The 14737-nt window shown below is 43.0% G+C and overlaps 1 protein-coding gene across 6 annotated transcripts in view; it reads right to left on the bottom strand.

The window, feature by feature from the left end:
- LDLRAD3 (low density lipoprotein receptor class A domain containing 3) overlaps positions 1 to 14443 on the bottom strand; it is a 109815-nt gene extending 95372 nt beyond the window's left edge. The window contains exon 1 of one of the 6 annotated variants that reach the window (XM_064657764.1): positions 14322 to 14443. In XM_064657764.1, coding sequence (XP_064513834.1) covers positions 14322 to 14355 — 34 coding nt within the window. In that variant the 5' untranslated portion in view covers positions 14356 to 14443. Of the gene's footprint in view, positions 1 to 13578; positions 14088 to 14321 lie in introns of those variants that run through there. The other 5 variants (XM_064657765.1, XM_064657763.1, XM_064657762.1 and 2 more) reach the window with 5 other exon arrangements.
- Between the last annotated feature and the right edge of the window lie 294 nt (positions 14444 to 14737).

Raw genomic sequence — 14737 nt, 5'->3', positions numbered from 1 at the left:
TCTCACATTAAAAAGCAAAACATATACAACTGTCATCCACTCCAAAACTATGTATTCCCACTATGATGGAAAATTATCAGAAATAACTCATGTGTAATTCAAAGTAGGGATATAAAAGGGACAACAGAAACAGCCTTCTCAGACAAGCTTATAGACAACAGCATCAGAGAAAAGCAGTAGATCTTTAAGTACCAGCAAGAAGAAAAAACAGCAGTGTAGGAGTAGCCTCTCTATTTGAACAAATAAGATAAGCAGAAGTGACAGTTGCCAGTGTGTCATACGTGGAGGGTTGTCTGCAGTTCAGCCTTTCCCGGACACACTGCTGATGCAAAAGGAAACCCCATTCTCTTCACAAGCTACTCCAATTTTATTGTGGTACGAAGGCAAAGCATCCATGGACGAACAGGGAAAAGGCACGTGGACAACACCCCCATGAAACATTGGCAAAAGTAGTGAAGTGGAGCTGACAGGGGAAAATACCATTTCCTTGTGTCCTACTTACCAAATCAATCAGAAATCAGCTCCAGCAATTAAGTGGTAATGAATTATTGATGACACTCACTTTGGGGAACTGAGCACTTACCAACATTTATGAAACTAAAGAAACTGGGGTGGATAAGTGGCCATTCTGTGTAGGGCACAGACAGACAGCAAACAATTTCCCCGACCTTATACGTTGCCAAGGATCACCATTATCTCTAGGATGTTATCTTAGTTCCGTTTGTACCTGATCACACATCATCATGATTTCTGTTCCACTCTACCCACTCTACTTCAGAGAGGCACAACATTCAGTAATTTCAGTAACCACATCCTACTACCTTTTCAGAGGGGGGAAAAAAAAAGCTGCTCAAAGTAAAGGACAGTAAAATTGGAGCCAGGGAAAAACCACTTTAAAATGTGATCTACAACATATGTTCAGTGGCAGAATTTGCCCTTGAGAAAGCAAAGAAGGTATTCAAGCCCTACTATTTCAAGATACTTTAAGTCTGTGCATAGCATGTCTTTGAGTCAGCCAACTTTTTTGCTAATGCAAATATATTCAACTAGAAACTCAGCAGAAAGCCAAGGAATTCAGTCTTGGATTTCAAAGACTTTCTCCAGCCACTCAAGGCTGTCAGTAATACCATACAGGAACATTTCCTATCACTAACATATAAAACTAATCTAGGAAAGAGAACTCTACTCCTACTACACTTCACACCTGAGCTTTCCAACTGATGCCATTATCTATTTGTACCATTAAAAAACAAACAGATACAAGAGGACACGAGCATTTACTGCACATTATTCTCTATCCTGCCCCTTCCCAATTTTTCATCAAGCTTACCAAGCAGACAGCCCTACATATTGTCTACATGCACTGAAAGGTAAGTCTCATGCTTCTAGAGCTTTCATCCTCAACAGCTGTTGCCAGAGTTGAGGCAGACACAGATTCAGCTTTACAAATTAGCAGCCAGTCATATGTCACCCAACTGGCATTAAACACCACAATGCCACTTCAAACACCACAATGGTTAAATGCCAGTGTGCTGCCTCCTAGTCAGCTCTCCGACAGGAATATTGGTGACATAAGCTCCAGGAGGAGAAGATTAATGTCAATACCTGTGACATAGTCCAGCCTTGCAGACAGGATGCCTTTCAGGAAAGGGCAGCTTTCTGTGTGGAATTTGAGAAGACTGGAGACAGGGTTCAGCCCTACCACAGACATCTTATATGATCATATTACTCTGCTTTCCTTGGCTTCAGTTTTCCTTATCTGTTAATGACTACTAATGCTCTCCTATCCCATGGGAAAACTGCAAGCATCCATAATTTATGTTTCCATGCTATTCAGATGCTGGGGAGATGGGTACCTGAAGATATATACTGAACAGTACTTTGCCAAATATATAAACTGTTTTTTAAGAAGCATCGTAAAAAATGCAAAGTATTAATATTAAAGCCCATCCATGTATCTTGAATCATCCGATCATTAAGGTGGGGAAACACCTCTATGATCATTGAGTCCAAACATTAACCCAGCACTGACAAGTCCACTACTAAATCAAGTTTCTAAGCACCATATCTACACATTTTCTGAACACTTCCAGGAATGGCAATTCCACTTCTTCCCTGGACAACCTGTTCCAATGCTTGACAATCCTTTCAGTGAAGAAGTTTTTCTTAATTTCCAATCAAAACCTTCCCTGGCACAATTTGGGGCTATTTCCTCTTGTCCTACTACTTGTTACCTGTCTAGCCACCCTTGCTACAACCTTTTTTTCAGGTAGAGAGCAGTAAGATTTCCCCGGGAGCCTCCTTTTCTCCAGGCTAAACAACCCCAGCTCCCTCAGCCGCTCCTCACAGGACTTGTGCTCCAGACCCTTCACCAGCTCCACTGCCCTTCTCTGAACATGTTCCAGCACCTTAGTATCTTTCTTGTGATGAGTGGCCCAAAACAGAATAGAGGATTTGAGGTGTGGGCTCACCAGTGCTGAGTACAGGGGGACAATCACTGCCCTGGTCCTGCTGGCCACACCATTGCTGATACAAGCCAGGATACCATTGGCCTTCTTGGCCACCTGGGCATACTGCTGGCTCATGTCCAGTCAGCTGTCCAACAGCACCCCCAGGTCCTTTTCCAGTGGGTAGCCACTTTTCCCCAAGCCTGCAGTGTTGCAAGGGGTTGTTCTTACCCAAGGGCAGGACCCAGCACTTCACCTTGTTAACTTAAAAAAATGGGCCTTGGCCCATTGATCCAGCCTGTCCAGATCCCTCTGCAGAGCCCTCCTACCCTCCAGCAGATCAACACTCCCATCTGACTTGGTGTCATCTGCAAATTTAAATTATTCCTCAACAGTATAAAGGCAAAGTTATAACCAAAAATCTTTGAGCAGGTATGCAGCTAATACAGTTCAGAGATTCCAATTAAAATATAGGTAGACCCACCCTATAACAGATGAAACTCCAGTTTACCAAACTCCTGTCTGCTCAACTACCAGCTAGACTCAGTTCACTCACAGTGACTATCTGATCCCCTGGACTTAGTCATTTTAGATACAGAATTAACTGCCCTCTTATTTACACTCGGAGAGTCTCAATAAGAACACCTGGTACGGTGTTCATTTCTGTTTTCCTTTTGCACCTATCCTTTTGTTTAATGCTGGGGTGAAATTTGTGGGAGGAGAAGGAAACAACTTGGGAAGCTTGTTTAAAAACAGGTTATGAATCTGTACACTACAAAGTATCCAAAAATTACCATGCCCTGGAAACATGCAATGACTAGCTCTTGGTACACCTGCCTACACCTAGGATTTAATTTTGACGCTCACTCAAACTGTTCTCTAACCAAAACATTTACTACAACATTTCAATAACACATTTTTTCCAACACAAGAGGCCAACACAGTCCTTCCAAACTGAAGTAAACAACACTGGAACAGTTACTAAATCTATGCCGAGTTCGTTTTCTTGTAGGGATGTGCAATAGCTTGGAAGGCTTGTGTTTGCAAACATCCGCTTTCAAGGGCCAGATTGGCAAAGGTGCAAAGACTGCTCTATTTCCTCAAGGTCCCATATCAGACACACTTCCCGTCCAAAACAGAGATAAGCACCAGACATTTCTTTAGAAGTCAAGATCATTTAGAAGTCTAAATCATGGATTCTTCATTGGGTAAAAAAAAGTGGCTGGATGGCTGGCCCAGTGGGGAATGGAGATACATCCAGCTGGCAGATGGTCCCAAGTGGTGTTCCCCATGGCTCAGTTCTGAGGCCATCTTTATTAATGATCTAGATGAGGGAATCAAATGTCCCCTTATTCAGTTTGCAGACAACACTGAGTTGGGCAGGAGTGTTGATCTGCTGGAGGGTAGAAGGGCTCTGCAGAGAGATCGGGATCCATGGGCCAAAGCTAATTATGTGAGGGTCCTGAGGAAGCTGGGGTTGTTTAGTCTGGAGAAAAGGAGGCTGAGGGAGGGAACCTTACTGTTCTCCACAACTACCTGAAAAGAGATTGTAGCAAGGTGGGGGTCATTCTCTTCTCCAATGCAACTGGTGACAGGAGAGGACACAGCCTCAAGCTGTGCCAGAAGAGGTTTAATTTTAACAGGATGTGACGGGCCTTACACAGGTCTCTGGGACACAAGCCTAAAGGAAGTTATGTTGATCACTTCTTCAACTGGAAAGTTTGTTCACAACAGAGGTCTGCCTAATTTTGCAACTACCGACGAGCAAACAAATAAGGCGCCAACGCTGCAGGGAAAAATTAGCTAAACCATGCTTTACAGGCTGAACAGTTTGCCCATGAGACTACTCACAAGGAGCAGTGGCAGTCAGCAGGTCAGAAACTCTGGATTCAACCTCAGTTAGGACAAGAATATCCTGCCAATGATCAGAACTGCTTTTTGTGTTTTCAGGTTTTATTTGACTCAGCTAATTGGCCATTAAGCTTCAATACAGTGGACGTTTATCTACAGATAACACAAGGAAATTGGAAAGTAAGCAGCCTGAGGCTACCCTGAAGACTGTTAACCAAATAGTGAGGCAGAGCTCAATTAAAACAATTCATCAGAAAACCTATATAGTCCATTGGCAGATTTTCAAGAATCCCATTAGAAATTTTAAGGATGTTCAATCTGATTAGACACCGAAATCTAACTCATGCAGAAGTCATAAATAAGTAAAGAGCCTTTAACTTTGAAAGCCTGAAAGTTACCAAAGCTGCAGCAGGAAGAGGCACTGGGCATTTACCCTATAACTAATATGCACAGTTTTGTGTTGGAATCCGAAACTTTGCTATCAGCAGAGAAGGAGCTGATGAGATTATGTAGCAGGCCATGGACAGCAGGAGCTGGGAGAAACTCCTTACTCTGAGGAGCCTCATTGCAAGACTTGTTAACATTCAGCTAGGTTTGATTGTCCTGTCTCTTCCAGCAAGATATGGAAAGACTTTGTGATGATGTTATCAGACCACGTAGAAACCCCTTTGTTCTCTTCCCTCCATGTGGTCCTAGCTAAGGGAAAATATTAACCACTTTTGTAACTGCAGCAGAAAATTGTGTAATCCTCTAGTTAGCATGATCCATCCCCTAGTTAGCATAACCCGTCCTCTTCATTAACATGTCCTGCCCCCAAGACCCTTACATTGCATTTCACGTGTTCAATAAATATTCCAGTTTCTACCCCCAACCTGGGATGGTGTAGTTTTATTGACCACTTACAGTTTTGCCTAAGAATGACAAAAGCTTTCTATACTGTATTGACAAGAAGTGAGACTAATGAAAAGGTACAGCTGTGCAAACCAGTGTCATCGAGTACCCACTACTTTTGGGTGAACTCTGTTGATGTAACTTATACACACTTTTATATGCTACCTCAAAAGAGCCTACATCCAGGACCTCTGAATCAGAAGTACTTCATGAAATGTCTACTAATACCTAAACTGTTGAAAAGGACAGGCATTTCAATCACTTGAAATTGCAGTGCAAATAGGAAATTACACCATAAAACATTTTGTTTCTCATTTTATGAAAACTTGAAGGAGGAAGAAAAATGGCTATTGTGCTCTCAACTTTAATGGACATATAATTCAAGTATGAAATAAGGTCATTGAAGCTGTTTTGGTTCTTTTTTGAAAAAGAAATGTTGCCATGAAAAAAAATTTTCAAAAAAATGTGATGCTGTAACCAATCTTTAAAGGCAAAAAAACCCCTGAACACACCCTACCTTCAAGCTTGCAATTTAGAAGACAACACTCCTCATAGAAGACTTTCAGGGTACAACTGGTACTGCCAATTTGTATTCTTTATAAATCATCGTCCTCTTTACCTTCTCTGTACTCTGTTAATGTTCCAGACAGATCACTTAGAACTTTGGTCAGAAGTACACTCCTGATTTGTTCATTGCACATCATAGCTCTTTTTTCAGAGGAGGAAAAAAGAATTGGTTCCTGAAACTTACTGCTTGCAGATAACAGAGGGAGGTCCTCCATCTGACTGCAAAAGGACAGATGTTTGTGGTTTGACTGAGAACGCATAAGCTGAAATATTACAAGGATTCACTCTTCTCTTACCTTCACCCTTGCTGATATTCAGCCAGCATATCCACAAGATTGAAAATGCCTAGCAAGTGGAGGTAGATCTCACCTTTTAAAGAAAGGACTACCGAACAAACATTTCTTAGAGAATGTAAATCAGAATTCCAACAGGATTTGATTTAATGAAGAGTAAGTTTAACCTGCAGAACCCCGGTTACCTTGTGAAGTGAATAATCTGATCCTTTACAAGTTCACAATGTGTTGGGTTGTTTTTTTTTTACAATTCTACCTGTAACTCCATTCATGCTTTCATTTCACTCACAATCAGGTATCGAAATTCAGCTAGCACTTTATTAAGACATGACTAACATGAGCCACATGGATTGTTTTCCTCCCTCTCCACCTTCTTTCCACCTTTCAAAAACTTGCAGAAAGCTAAAAGAAGCCTTTTTTGAGTTTGAAAGACAGCAATCACCACAAACACACTGTTGTTCCTCGCTAGCCAATTCTTAATTATGCCTAATTAATTTAATGACTTAGTGTTTTAAAAGTAACTGAGCAGTAAGCACAGTTTTTCCAGATTTCAGCATTTCCCAAGTGCAGTCTGCTTTCTGCCAGCCTGAGTGCACCTTGATCTCAGGATCTGCACTGTGCCTTTCCAGTTACCTGAACAAACCAAGATGTTCAGTTTTTCCATGATGCCAAGGCCTTGAAAACACATGTTTCTTACTGTTGATCAGATCATGGAAGATTTCGTTCGGCATCCCAAAGATCACCCATCCAAGATCAGCATCAGAGCCCCAAATTCCCCTGGTTCTCCTCAGCCGTTCTCCTCAAGACAAAATACATGCACTTCAGCACAAGCAACAGTACTACAAGTTGCCAACTCTTGCCCTGCCTTAAAAAAGGGAGGGAAAGTGCAAATTGACAAATACATGAATTTTCACAATAATATCAATTTGTGTGTCTTGATCATGCTTCACATCTTTGTAAACCTGAAACTCCTCTGAGGAATCTTAATGACTTTACACTAATAACAACAAAAAGAAAGGAAAACCAAGAATACTTGAGTAAAAATCATCATATCAAGAAAAATCTACTTATCTCACATCAAATCCATACCAGGTAAGGCGAGGAGCCTATAAAGGCTAAGTGCAATGTTTTAAAATGTAAAAAGATATGCCTGGTATTTGTAGCATATAGCTCTAGACTAAAACTAGGGTAGCACTAACAGCATCAAAGCAAGATGGGAATAGAGTTTGTGTCCAAAAAATTGCTTAAACAAGTAAAAGGGAAGTGAGTACATTGAGGAAAGAAAGAAATCTTGCCCAAAGTCATACTGTTGTTCAGTACTACAACCTGGAGTAGGTCCTGCAGCACTAAGACTCTGAACAGCTCTGCCCAGAAGAATACAAGTCTTCAGCTGACACATATATATGGCTGGCAACTGTGTTCTGTCTGGAGCCATAAGCATCATCTGACTCATTAACAACTGAAGTAATAAATTCATCCAAAATATATAAAGCAAGATAAAGGACTCCAAGGAATTAAGGAATCTGAGCACAAAGTGATACTTAGTAGCCAGAATTCACATCTTAATTTTTAATGGAACCTCAACCTACTTGCTGCAGTAACATTACTGCATTTTATCAAAAACAGAGATAAATCCTCATAGGAAAACGTTACTTAAAATCGAACTTTTCATCCAACAAACCCAGCTGTTTCAAAATAGACCAACATATGCCACCTCATCTGATGTACTTGGTTTCCATCTAAAATCCATCTGAAATCTTCAATAAGAGAACCCTGAATCAGGAATTTCCCCCATTACATTCCCTGGGAGCCAACTGGAATCTGTCTAAGCAGATGAAAGGTAACAACACAACACCAAGGGTCCGTTGCAAGGTGTGACACTTAGGGATTTTCTTTAATGTAAAAGAAAAAAACTAATCAGGATCCCTACTAAAGGAAAAAAAATAGCACTAAAACCTGAAAAATTGTATTTTTGTCCCTATTGAAACAAACTATTTCATAACACAACAGCATGCTTCAACCATGTTCAACTTATACACTTCCCAATCTTTAATAAATTAAGCCTCACAGGCCCCCCAGAGATACTAAACCCATTTTAAAATTGAAACCTCCTGGCTAAGAGGATACAGTACCAAGACCTCCCCAGATCTCCTGTGAGTTCATCAGTGTCCAATCCTAAACCATCCCACATTTTAGCAGAGTTTCACAGCCACATCACCACCTTCCATTCATTACCTCAGCTCTTTGTTCATTGTGACATGTCACATACTGTGACAGAGGAACTTACTCAACCATTTACACATACACAAAGAGCAGCTTTGCTTGATATGTTTTAATTGTGACAAGTTCACAGCTGTCCAGCCCATCGCAGGAAGAAGGCTTAAGGATCACAGAGGGAAAAGTTATCACCAGATAACCTCTCACAACTTGCTTCCATTTTCATTTTCATCTGGGCCCTTTTGATTGTCCACCCACATGGTTCCCCAGTCTTTCAACACATTTTTCACACTAAGAGAAGCTACCTATTATCTCTCTCAAACTTTCAAAGAGGACATATTTCTATAAGCTGTAACTAAATTAAGTTTCTGATTCCGTAAGTTCCTTTGCAACCAAGAAATGAGTAAGCCGGTATCTGCATAAGCAGCTGAGAACAACAAAAAGCAGAGACCAATGGTTCCATTTAGAAATGTCACTGCCTCAGCATTTCCCCTGTGCAAATTAAAACACGAACACACACACCAAAACCAACTAGCATTACACCATCTTCTCCCTTAAAAGGACTTTTCTGTCCTGATATACAACACTGCACGCAATGTAAAGTTGGCCTAAAATGCCTTTTAGTCTGACAGCTCAAGAGGCTGCATGAAAAAAACTAAACACGTGATCGAACTACTGCAGCTTGCAAGTTTCTACATGTCAAAAAGCAAGTATCTGGACACACACTCAGTCCATGCAAATGCAAAACCCCACTGATCATACAAGTCAGAAGTTTCATTTCATTATCAGAGATAACTAATTTAGTTAAATGACTTCTGCAGGGGTGTCTGTCAATGTCTTTTTTCGTTTGCTTTTTCTTAAGCTATTTAGTAAATTTTAATCTTTGTTGTTGGTTTGGTTTGGGTTTTTTTAATATACATGTGCTCTCCTTCAAAAATTCTACAGCAGTCAGTAAATCTATGACAAACTAATTATACTAATAGCTGACTATACAATTATCTCCAGCTACGATCTATTTACATTTCAGGCAAAGGGCATTCTACTCAATGTTTCACTTGAGAGATACCTTAAAATACATCATTAAAACTGGTTTTACTTGAAATATTCCGTTCTGCATCTTAGCATAGCCCATTATGAGATCCTGTCAGAGCAGAAGAGTTCTGCTTTAATATTTGAAAATTCAAAAACACCAAAACCCAACTACTGAGACCAAAGATCTTTCTCCTTCCTCATTTTCAAAACCCAGCTGATAATGAAACTGTTTTCAAGTACAGACCTTGAAAATACCAGCTGAAATACTTATAACAAAGTGCCTTCTACAAAGGCACCCCTAGCTTCAGTCTGCAGCAGGCAAGACAACTGAACAGCCTCCAAGGCTTCCTACCAATTCATAAAACTCATCGACTTCCACAGTGCACAAGATACGGAAATGGAGAGCACTGCTACCATCACAACAGATCTCATGCTACAGATTTTTCAGGTCTACTCCATTAGTGCATTTCTGCTTACACAGACAGAGAGAGTTACCCTGTTCGGGTAAAACTTACCAGTTTGGAAAAATAAATTAAAATTAAAAAATAAAAACGAAAACTCCGAAAAAAATTATGTCTCCAGGTGAAAAATTAATTTTGTATTAGGCCTTCCTACACTACTGCCCTGAAACACAGAGATGCTTGAACCACAGCTCATTTCATCACTGCTGCCTAACAAACCATCATCACCCTGTTACAATTCTACCAGATTTAAGCAAAGAGAGCCATTTTATTCCTCACCTGGTAGATAACTGGCATACAAATCAAAGTAGGATGCAGGTTCCTGTGGTCACAAAAAAAATATTATAGTATCACCAGGTAGTTTCTGCATCAGAGGTATGGAGCTTGCTGGTCTCAAAATGTATCTGGTATGGCAGACTGACTTGCGCCCTTGCAACAATTTATGTCACATTTGTACAAAAGGTGCATTTTTACTATGTGTTTTCTAGTTAATGATATCCACCTCCTATCACAAAATGTGACTGCAACAATGCAAATATGCTTCCACTCTGACAACTTGGCAACTGCAGGCTCCTGTTGTGGCAGAATGATCCCAAGTGATGGGATGGCTAGAAGCTCCTGAGCCCTGCAACTCCCCATATCCAAGGAGAACAGGAATCTACTTAAGTCTAGCCAAGGACACATCACTTTCCCTGACATTATTCAAAATCCCCCCAAAATCATCCTCTGCTTACTTCAGACCCTGTATAAAAACTGTACTTGCAAGAGCAAAGTCTGACAACAGCCTCAAACATCAAACTTCCAATAACCAGGAACTGATTCAAGAGACCTTGTCCGTGGGCGCTGGCTCCTGTGAGAAATCCCACCTTTTCCTCAGCACGGATGTGGAGCTTTGCATTGAAGTTAGTACTTCCTGGCTTCTCTCATCATGACCACTGTCAGACTTATATCTTCAGCAAATATCCATTGTTTGTAGTTTATCATCTATTTATCCTATTACTTTTCCAAGTTGGAATTCTCGTGACTTGCCAACTACACGAATCCTTGTCCATCTCTCACACACTGATGGGCTGCACGCATCCACAGCTGGCTTGTGTGCCGAGAGAGACAAACACTAGTTATGAAGACTACAGTCAGTTTAAGAGTTTTTAAGAGGATTGCCTCAAAAATACAAAACAGATCTACTGAATACACAGTACAGACCCAAGTATCCAAGTAGAGAGTGGTTTTCTTGCTCTTTGCTTATACAGCAGTAGAGTACAGTACTCAGCAGTACTGAATACTCCTCCCATGAGTACATTTCTTTTCAGCAAAGAAATTCTACTCATAGCAATACCTCTGAATGTCAGCACAAATGAAGACTCACGATAGGAAATAATGGCTATTTCTTCACTACTATGTGGAAGTTTTAAGGTAGCAGATATTACACAATGCAGATTGATGTGGTAACATGATGCTTCAAGTAGCTCCTACCCCTGCTTGATTTCAGGGGTGTTCTGTTTTTTTCCAAACTTTTGAGATGTAGTTGCAAAATGTGATGAAAGCACTTGTGTGGCCCTGCATGTTTATGCTGTCTGTAGAATAGGGTCCTGATTCTATTAAACCAAAAGACTGGAGGGAACAAGACACTGAAGCCTCCTCCTAATACAGAGCAAGCTGAGTATATTTTAACAGGTATTATATATACATTATTTATATGACTTATGCATCAGAAAGGTCCTTACACTGAACTGTGACAACTTGAGATGATACTCAGGAATTCCAGTTATGCACTGCATCTTGATTCTCCAGTCAGTTGAAGACTGGCACTTTAAAACCTATTTCACAGTTAAAAGATGAAGATTTGTAATTGTCAGGAAAAAAAACATAATCTCCCTTTTCCACTCACTTTGTAATCATACTTTCAAAAGTCGCTAATTTACCTAAGTGCTTATGACTCCTGCCATCACTTCTGTCCTTAATGGATGACATACAGGTTGAAGAAAAAAAAAACCCAAATTTATGTTCAAAACAGAGCTCATTTTTTAGGGACCATTTACATTTTATAATTTTTTCAGCTAAAATGTACTTTCCATTCTTTGAAAGAATCCTTTCCAAAACTCAGTATAACTGTGTGCACATCAGCTTGTATTATCTCATACAAACAGCAGAAAAAGATAAACATAGATGTCTCTATTCTAAATAACAGACCTTCTTCTACATTAATTTAACCAGAAAAAGTTGTTACAGTCTGAGCTGGTAATGGGAATTCTTGCAGGATCTAACCTACATCCAGGAACTCCTGGGCTGACACTGAGCCAAAGTAAATCGCTGGAAACAGGGGCACACTATGACTTGTACAGGGCAGCAGGAGGGAATCAGAGCTCGGCCTGACCTGCTTATACTGGCAAGAGTACGGAGAGATGAAAGAAACTGGGTGTGCATGGTGTGTGCACTACCCAAGAGCTTGATGAGACTTGAAATGAGGTGGGGACTAGAAGAGGAAAGCAAGATAATCGGGGAGCTCCTGTGCAGGGAACAGAGGCTAAAACTCCTGATCCGCAGTCTCTTTTTGATCAGTTATCAGTTACAATTATAAACTGAAATTAAAACAGCCTGGTATAAGTTCACATCATATATATCATAACAAGAAAAAACCTTTCCCATGCAGATAGGTCCTCCAAGATGAAAAGCACTATTTGATCCACACGAATAAAGATGCAAATAAAAGATCAAACTTTCCCTTGCAAATGTTCACTGAGAATCCAAGTCTGCAGTTACTTCTGCATGCTAACAGAAAACTGTTTAGACAGGGACACTATACAGTGTTTATCTTCTGTTAACTGAAATGCATCCCCAGAGTTTCAAGGTTTCTGTACTCAAAAAAGACTCAATAGGAAAAGAAATATTTTCAGGAGTTACCAGAAGTGAAATTCAAAACAGAGTGAAGGTCAGGCAGAGACAAACTAATGCTCCCAGTGGGAAGTTTGCAGGGGTGCCAAAATATACAGAGGAAGCAACATTTAAAAAACAAATCCCCAAAGACCCCATATTTTATTTTTCAAAAGACAAACAGAACACATGAAAAAAAAGATTTCAAAAAGTTCTTTGAATCTGCCCCAAAGTAAGCCAGAGCCTCTGGTTAAGTAACTGCAAGAACGTTGTGCAAGAACGGCAGTTTAGCAGTTGAGAAGCTCAGGTACCAACTTCTATACAAGAAATAGGTCTTCTTGGTCACTGCCCCCAAGCCAAGGTGGAACAGGAACATAGGGTGTGGGGTGGCTGGGAAACCTTCATATGTAAAGATAAGCATCTTGTAGATGGGAACCCTCCATGCTAATCTAAGGGTGGTATTACAAGCAAATACATTCAACACATGGAAACAGATAACTTGCTATGAATAATTAGGTGAAACTTTGGCAGCAGTAAAATGGAAATTAATAAGGAAGAAGGCAACACAATATGGATAAACAAACCTGTGCTTTGCCTGAAGCTTTCCAAAAAAGGAACTGCTAAAATAGTTTTGCAAAGACACCTAAACCTACACAAGACTTATGAAAGTCACAGTCGAAGCTTGCAGTTGTGTAATTTCAAAACAGTGGCAAGTCCTATAATGCTTCTCCTCCTTCCTACCCATCTATACCAAACTCGAAAAAAACTTTTATCAGGGAAGCCGTGAAACTTACCAGTTCTTCATGACAACAAATAGTCTTAAAAAGGAAAACAAAATAAAATAAATTGAGCTTGATAATCTTGAGTTTTACGTACTGTGTGTCATCACCTCATCGCCAAGGCGTGATTCGGAAACAAGACACAGCAGCACGCAGCCAGGCTACTTACACCGTCTGGAAAAGCGCCCGCAAAGATCACGTTGCAGAAATAATTCACACCTGCAGCAAAGCTGCATAAAACATCATCAACTCGCCGACTTTGACAGGCATATGCTGACCGTGGCGGGGAGGTGGGTGGGTGGGGAAGAGTTTCTATAAAGACGAATATGAATAAAAAGTAGGAAATCCCCATTCCGCACCCCAAGTGAAGCCGGGCAGAACCCGAGAGCTTCCCTTGGGCACATCCTGCCGCGGTCCCACCGGCGGGGTTGGCTGCACCGCCTCCTCCCCGCCCCGAGCGGCCTCGGGAAGGGGGCCCGGCCCGGGATGTACCGGCGGAGCCGCGGCCCCTTTGGCGGCTTCGACGCCCGGTTCGGCCCAAGGTCGCCCGGCCGCAGGTCCACCCCAGCCCCACCGCCCGCTCCGGGCGCCTCGCCCCAGGCCGGTCCCGCACAGCCCGGCGGGGCCGGGACCACCCCGAGCACGCCCCGAGGGGCGGGAGGGGACGAGCCGCACACGCCGCGCCCCCGCCGCGGGCATCCCGGGCCGGCCCGCCCGGGGAGGGGAGAGAAGGGGAGGGGAGAGCGGCGAGAGCGGCCCGGGGAGGGGCGGCCGGCGGCGCCCCCGGCCCGCCACGAGCCGCCCAGCGGAGGCGGGGGGCGCTGGGGAGGCCCCGGCGCCCTCCCCCGCCGAGCGGAGCCGCCCCCTCGCTCCCGGGCAGCGCCCCGGGGCGCCACCCCCGCCCGCACTCACCCGCCGAGCCCAGCAGCAGCCACAGCAGCCACATGGCCCCGCGCCGGCCGCCCCGCAAACTTCAGGGCTGCTCCGCCAGTGCGGCCCGCCGGAGCCTGCGGCGGGAGCGGCGGGGCGGGGGCCGGGCCGGGGGAGGGCCCGGGGGCGGTGCCGCCGCCGCCCCGCCCCGCTGGGCCGCCGTGCCCACCCGCGGCTGCCGCCCCGGCCCGCCGGCCTCGCCGCTCGGAGCCCCTGACAGCTGCTGCCCGTCGGACACCTGTGGCCGCTTCTGAGGAGCGTGCAGGGTTGTTGGTGGCATTAGCGTGTCATACAACAAACCCTCCGCTTGCCGTGCGGCAGCGGGCAGGAGTCCTTCAGTAACACCTGGAAGAGTTTGGGTCAGAGCTGCACCCCTGCGGACGGGCTGTACCGTCATG

This window comes from Pseudopipra pipra, chromosome 6 (genome assembly GCF_036250125.1).
Source record: "Pseudopipra pipra isolate bDixPip1 chromosome 6, bDixPip1.hap1, whole genome shotgun sequence".
NCBI lineage: Eukaryota > Metazoa > Chordata > Aves > Passeriformes > Pipridae > Pseudopipra > Pseudopipra pipra.
Note: the sequence above shows the minus strand (reverse complement) of the source record. Positions and strands in the feature narration are given on the sequence as shown.